Raw genomic sequence first — 7,200 nt, forward strand, 5'->3', positions numbered from 1 at the left:
TGACTTGTAGCTAAAGGATTTAGTCAACAGCCAGGTATTGACTTTAATGACACTTTCAGCCCAGTCATCAAAATTACATCTGTCAGACTATTATTATCAATAGCTGTGAGTTCTAATTGGCTTGTACGACAATTGGATATTTCAAATGCATTTCTCCATGGTCATCTTGAGGAAACTATATTTATGGAGCAACCATCTGGTTTCATTCATCCACAATTTCCATCTCATGTTTGCCAACTCAAGAAATCCTTATATGGTCTTCGACAAGCTCCTCGTGCATAGTTTCATCGACTATCTAATTGGTTACAAGCTCAAGGATTTTCTGGATCAAAGACTGACTCGTCTCTATTTCACAAATATAATGATGAAAATATGATATTTTTTCTTATTTATGTGGATGACATTCTGATAACAGGCAATGATCACAAGGGTATCACAACTTTATTAAGTCTTCTCAATCAAGAATTTCCTACTAGAGATTTGGGTATTGCTCGTTTTTTTCTTGGTATTGAGTTTATTCCACATGAGGATGACTATATTCTCTCTCAGAGCAAATACGTTACTGGACTTCTTCAAAAAGCCAAAATGGATGGAGCACGTCCGGTCTCTACGCCAATTGCTATAAACAACTCTCCAACTTCATCCTCTCCTGCTCTATCTGATCCACAAATTTAACGAAGTATTGTTGGGGCCTTACAATATGTAACTATCACACGTCCTGATATTACTTTTGCGGTAAATCGTGCTTGCCAATTCATGCATGCTCCAACCGAACGAAATTGGGATAATGTAAAAAGAATACTTCGCTATCTCAAAGGCACTATTCTACATGGTCTTCTTTTATATCGCCAATCATCTCGAGATTTACATGCATATAGTAATGCGGATTAGGTAAGTTCTCCTGAAGATAGACGCTCTACTAGTGGATATGCAATATTTCTTGGACGAAATCTTATCTCATGGAATTCGAAAAAGCAACCTACGGTATCTCGTTCAAGCACTGAGGCGGAATATAAAGCTATAGCAAATACAACGTCAGAAATTATTTGGCTTCAATCACTTCTCTCTGAACTTCATCTTGCATCAAATATTGCACCAAAAATTTGGTGCGACAATATTCGAGCAACATATCTCACAGAAATCCAATTTTTCATGCTCATACAAAACATGTGGAAATTGATTTTCATTTTGTTCGTGAACGTGTGGCAACTCAACAGTTATCCGTCTCTTATATTTCTGCTAAAGATCAAATCGCTGACATCTTTACTAAGCCACTATCCAGACAACGTTTCAACAAGTTAGCAAGCAAACTCAACGTCAGAGATCTCCCGCTGAGTTTGTCGGGGGGTAAAAGAGATATAACAGAATTATCCAAATTGACCGGATCAAATTACCAAATCAAATCATATTAGTATTTGGATTATTCTAATAATTCTGTTATAATTATTCTCAGAATTATTCTTAGAATAATTCTGTTATTTGTTAATTAGTTATTTGACCAAGTACTTTTGAACATTATATATTGTATTGTCCTTAGGGCAAATATCAATGAACAATTGATTTTATTATTCTCATCTTATTCCTTCCTCTCTCCCTATTCTTCTTCTTACAGATTCCTCATCTCCTTCTTCTATTTGATCCCTCCTTGTCGATCCTCGTGTGGCCAGGACTGATCGGAGCTCCTTGCTCGCTGATTTTGCTGCTCGCGGTATGATTCGGCGCTGCCTCCGGGTGTGTTATCGACTAATCGGTCGACATGGTGAGGGGGAAGATGCAGATGAGGAGGATAGAGAACCTGGCCAGCCGGCAGGTGACCTTTTTCGAGCACCGGAGAGGCCTTCTGAAGAAGGCCTTTGAGCTCTTCGTGCTGGATTAAAAAGGGGCGTTGTGTCCTAATAATGGTGAAGGTAGTTACTAGATTTCAAAATCCGGTCCAGTATACTTGGGTCCTCCATCTTCATTTTCTCTCCTGTATACAGGCGGGACCTTTGCTCTGTATTCATTAATGTCGCGGCATTCAAAGATTGGACTATCGAGGACATCCCATGCTGCACATGAGCACCTGACTGCTTACGAGCTTGAAACTGACTGTGAGGAAACTCGAACTAGTTTACGGATAAAGAAATTTCTCGAGAAGAATCAGACTTCTCGACTTTTGCTACTACTATTTACGCTATTAGGGACAAGTATGGTCATTGGCGATGGTTGTTTGACCCCGACAATCTCAGGTATAGTCGATTCCTGTGAAATGCTGCTTTATGTTCTAAACAATTGAGTAAAATTCTGAAGCTGATTAAAGTAGAAATTTCGCAAGATGAGTTAGTCTTAAATTGGTCATTGTAACGCCTGAAGTGGTTATATTGGGGGTGAAATGTGCAAAGCTAAAAGATAATACATAAGTAACTAAACATTGTGGTTCTGGAGAAAAAAAAATAAAAATCTAAAACATAACACCATGGGTTCCTTCAAAATGACATCGATAATTGGAGTTGTCAATTCTAGTATTTTCTTCATGAAACTAACTTGAGAGCTACCTATGTGTATTTGTGTGTTTGACGTTTTCAATAATAAAAAAGGTAAGATATAGATTAAGAACATACTAGGGGCTCAGTTTGGTATTAGAGTATCTGAGGTTTTTTTTAAGAAAGAAAAATTGCACTGCATTTGCATGAAGGTAAATCCTATAATTTGAACTGACATTTTTTTCCTTTTCATATTTCTCTAGTTGTTTCAGCAGTTTCTGGACTCAGAATTAAGCTTCCAGGTCTTCATGAAGGTAAGAGCATAGCCTTTTTCTCTGCCTCTCCTCTCTGTCTCAAATTGTAGGAAGGATGAGCGTGCAATGTCTTCTGGCGCCATGAATAAGGCAGGCATTTCTGGCAATCTTAGTTCCATTTCTAAATTTCCTCAAATTGAGGTGTCTTCTAGTGATCAACCCTCGTCCAGTCGATCAATTCGACGCTTCGAGCCAACCAGTCAATTGGAGGACAAACTAGAATGCGTGCACAGGAAGGTCTTCGACCGTTTTACTGCCCGCGAGGCTCTTCTTGACGAAGAATTTTGGGTGAGCTTAAACTTATGTTGCTGGATACAAGTTCCATTTAGCTGATTATTGATGCTTCTATTTGCTGTTTGTTTTCTAACAATTAGTTTTGTCCTATCTTGAACATTAGAAAGCTTTCTGTGTTTTTTTGGAGAATTCATTGTGGTGCTCGATAATGCACTATTTTCCCTCACTGATTGGTAAACTTGAACTTTTGTTGCCTCTGACTTGAATTTTCTAAGCATGAATTAAGGGGCCACCGGTAAGCTGTTTCTTGGATAGCTACATGTTGGTGCTTGAGGTTGCCTATTTAAGTTGGTGATTACTAGCTGAGAATGGTTCTTTATAGTAATAATGTCATGAAGGATTTGAATTATTTGAGGGGCAAATTTGAGTTACACCATTGAGGATAGTCAGATTGGCTGATGGCTCCTGTGCTATTTTTTGCTTTATTGCTTATGTACTGTTTGCTAGATTCTTCATCAGATCGAGATAGGCGACGAAGATGAAGAGTCTGAAAGCTCAGATTCAGAAAGTAATGATGATTTGGAATTGTCAAAAGTCACTGAAATGAGACTTCTTCCTTCAGATGCTGGAAAGTGTATCCTTGCTATCATGCATGCCTCATATTGTTAGTGCATTTTAACATTGTAATGGGTGTTTTGAAACTTCACAGGTTCTTTCTTGTTTTTACAGATGACAACACCAATATCAATTGAAGATGTTCGTAGAGAGGACAAAATCCTCAAAGCCCTGTCCAACCATAATAATCTTGTCAAATTTTATGATGCATGTGAGGATGCACTTAACGTCTACGTAGTCATGGAGTATGTCTTAATTAACTCTAGTTAGCTTAACAATGAGTAACAGCGTTTCTACATTTGATATTTGTTCCATGTCACAAGATAGAGTTGATATATCCAAAACTTTTTGCATGTAGTATCCTACTAATATGCCTCTTTGCTTTCCACTTTGTATCCTACACTAAGGAAAAATGATAATACTTTTCTATACAAATTTTAAAATGAACACTTCTAAGATGATGGGCAGCAATTTTTTTTTTAAAAATTTATGTAGTACTTCTGTTAATTTGGAACTCAACAATATGTTTTTCTCTTTTCCAGATTATGTGAAGGTGGAGAATTATTAGAAAGAATTTTATCCAAGTAAAAAAGTGATTTTATTGGCCATAATTTATATCTATTTGATTATTTGAATTTGAAAATTAATAACTTTTGATTGCTTTTTCCCCTTGTGTTCTCAAGAGGTGGAAGGTACTCAGAGGAGGATGCAAAAGCTATAGTTATTCAAATACTGAGTGTAATCGCCTTTTGTCATCTTCAAGGTGTTGTGCATCGTGATTTAAAGCCAGAGGTTTGTATCATAGAGAACTTTGATTCAATTTATGCAGATATGATATTACTTTAGATCTCTTATTTTACAGGAGCAACTTAGGATATTCTGCTGTTCATTTCTTTTTCAACATATATTTTTCAGCGCTGTTAATATTTCTTCCTTGTATTTAACAACAGAATTTTCTTTTCACCACCAGAGATGAAAATGCTCAGATGAAGTTGATTGATTTTGGCCTTTCCGATTTTGTTAAACCAGGTGAGCATTGTTTAGTGGCATGGTCTAGTTGATTGCTTTTTTGGTGATGTTAAACATGAAAATGCTATCCTATTTTGTTATGGGTTCCTTTTGTTGTTTTCTCTGGTACCATTTGTTGTGAGTTTCCTTTGCCACTAAAGTTTTTGAATGTGTCATTCAACCTATCATTTTCTGCATTATATTTTAGGTATTTTACAGATTTTTACTGTAATGGAATAGAGTCCTCTTTTTTCAGCTTTTATTTTTTATGAAAGCATCATGTAAGAATTGTTGCATTAACATAAATCTATCAAAGTACAGTAGCAAATGATGAGAAGTAATAATAATCTTGAGTAGGATATAAGTAATATTAGATTGGAAAGAGAAAAGTGGGAAGGGTTACAAACTAATAATTGTCAACATCGCGTGGCACTCATATTTAACTTGGCTACTTGGAAGACATTTTTGAGTTTGATCACCTCAAGATGCCAATTGAAATTGTTTTAGATTTTTCTAGCAAGTCTTTTCAATTATTCTTTAGTTGGCTTTGGATTTGTAGAATTTTATACAGTAGTTACTTGTTTGTTCACATCATTCTTGAATCATATGTCAAATTATTTTGTGACAACTTATAGCATCCACTGTTACTAAGAAACTATTTCGACCTGATAATTGCTCTCAATTATCCATACATTGATAACCCAAATATCCTCAGTTGATATGGGTTAGTGCATGAGATGGAATTTCCACAACAAACTTAAGCAATGCTAATGTAGAATGGGGAAGGATTAAATACCAGGTTTAACTTGAAAACAAGATAGAAGTATTTAACAATATTAGAAGGCAAAATTTCAACTCAATGAATAATGCAGGCAAGTGTTAGATCTATGTGTCTTGAACGTTAAGGGATCTACAATGTATGGTGCCTTTAAACTAACAATTAAAGGTTCAAAATTTGATATAGCAATAGATGACTTAGAAGGCAAACCCAATATGGATATCTTAGAGCTACTACTCTACAAACCCGGTAAATGTGTGCTTAAATTTCAAATCTTGTAGACTTGGTATTCTTGATAAATCATTATCATGATTAAGCTGTGTTGGTCTTTACTACTTGAGGCTTTCTCCAACCTAATAATTTAAAAAAAAAATAAAAATCATTTAAAATTTGATTGCTGATTTGCTGAACCTATTCTTATCATATCTTAAGGCAGTAGTACAACAAACATACAAACAGCGATTCCCGGGCAAACAATTTTGCACCCATCATATTCAATTCATCAAAACCTTGAAGTCTGTCTTACAGCAACATGCAGAACTTATATAATGGTTGTATACTCTATCTTACTTGTTTAATATTTTTTTATTGCATCGCACTTTTCAGGCGCTATCCAAAGCCCTAACAGAGGATCAGCTGTTTTATCTAAGATCACAGTTTAAGCTGCTAGCACCAAACGGAGAAGGTCACATATCGTTCGACAACTTTCGAATGGTCAGTCTAGTCGAATTTGTTTGCCAATATCCAAAATGTGATTGTTCAGTTGCATACTTTCCTTTATCATTTACTTCTATGTCTATCCTTGTGCAGGCCCTATTGCAAAATGCAACCGAGTCAATGAAGGAGAGTAAGGTTATTGATATCTTAAATGTGGCGAGGCATCCATTCCTGCTGCCATTTTTTTTGCAGTTGCTAAGTTTCTTTTGTATGCCTCCACCATTACCATTACTACAGAATTTATATGCTGCAGTTTTGACCTTTTGCGAGGTAATATTCTAGGACTTCTGCAGCATGTATAATTCTTCTATTTTTGTTCTTTGCTGTAGTTAAGTAGACCAAATGATAATTTTGTTTGACAGATTAGAACAGTGGATGTTTTAACTCAGAAAACTAGGCATTTGAACGTGAAAAGTGGTGAGATTAGGGAAATGAAAGGCACAAGAAGAATGGAGCAGTATATCAAGTTGAACAGATTCTGATTCTCATAATTTAATGTAGCCTGAGCTTGATTTTTGACTCACGACGTTCTACCTTGATGTGTACAATATCTATTAGCTTTTGATGTAAAAAGAATGTTTGTATATTTTATGGATACTGTTGTAAGAAGAATATTTATGTAATTTGTGAATATTTGTGTATTTTATGGATACTGTTGAATGAAGAATATTTGTGTAATTTGTGAATATTTGTGTATTTTCTTGAATACTGTCGGTTTTTCATTGTTTCGAAAATCAAATTTGTATTGGTAAAAAATACTGATATTACATCGGTTTTCCACCATTGTAAAATCGGTGTCATTAACTAATATTACATCGGTCGTATACCGCTGCCAAAACTGGTGTTATTACCATATAATATTACATCGGTTTTACACCGTTGATGAAACGGTGTCGTTAAGTGATACTACACCGGTTAATAACCGATTCGAAAACCGGTGTCGTTAAGTGATACTACACCAGTTTTAACCCGATGTCTAAAATGACAGACCTTTTACATCGTCTTCATAGACATCGGTCGAAAATGTAATAGACACCGATGGAAAATCGATGTCTATGAGGGTTTTTGTTGT

General features: G+C 35.6%; 1 protein-coding gene across 1 annotated transcript; it reads left to right on the forward strand.

Moving 5' to 3' along the window:
• Nucleotides 1–1,606: 1,606 nt before the first annotated feature.
• Nucleotides 1,607–6,550, forward strand: LOC122026909 (CDPK-related protein kinase-like). Its single transcript, XM_042585643.1, has 8 exons — nucleotides 1,607–2,228; nucleotides 2,726–3,870; nucleotides 4,168–4,209; nucleotides 4,309–4,417; nucleotides 4,576–4,654; nucleotides 6,018–6,125; nucleotides 6,222–6,398; nucleotides 6,491–6,550. The coding sequence occupies exons 2-6, from the start codon at nucleotides 3,740–3,742 to the stop codon at nucleotides 6,071–6,073; spliced, it is 417 nt and encodes a 138-aa protein (XP_042441577.1). The 5' UTR covers nucleotides 1,607–2,228; nucleotides 2,726–3,739; the 3' UTR covers nucleotides 6,074–6,125; nucleotides 6,222–6,398; nucleotides 6,491–6,550.
• Nucleotides 6,551–7,200: the final 650 nt, after the last annotated feature.

Source organism: Zingiber officinale, chromosome 10A (assembly GCF_018446385.1).
Source record: "Zingiber officinale cultivar Zhangliang chromosome 10A, Zo_v1.1, whole genome shotgun sequence".
Taxonomy (NCBI): Eukaryota; Viridiplantae; Streptophyta; class Magnoliopsida; order Zingiberales; family Zingiberaceae; genus Zingiber; species Zingiber officinale.

What these genes read in the sequence shown, in the direction of transcription:
- LOC122026909 (XM_042585643.1), top strand. Translation starts at nt 3,740, where the DNA reads ATGACAACACCAATATCAATTGAAGATGTTCGTAGAGAGGACAAAATC. An exon ending in AACGTCTACGTAGTCATGGA is followed by an intron (nt 3,871 to 4,167) that starts GTATGTCTTAAT and finishes TCTCTTTTCCAG; the next exon opens with ATTATGTGAAGGTGGAGAAT. An exon ending in TTAGAAAGAATTTTATCCAA is followed by an intron (nt 4,210 to 4,308) that starts GTAAAAAAGTGA and finishes TGTGTTCTCAAG; the next exon opens with AGGTGGAAGGTACTCAGAGG.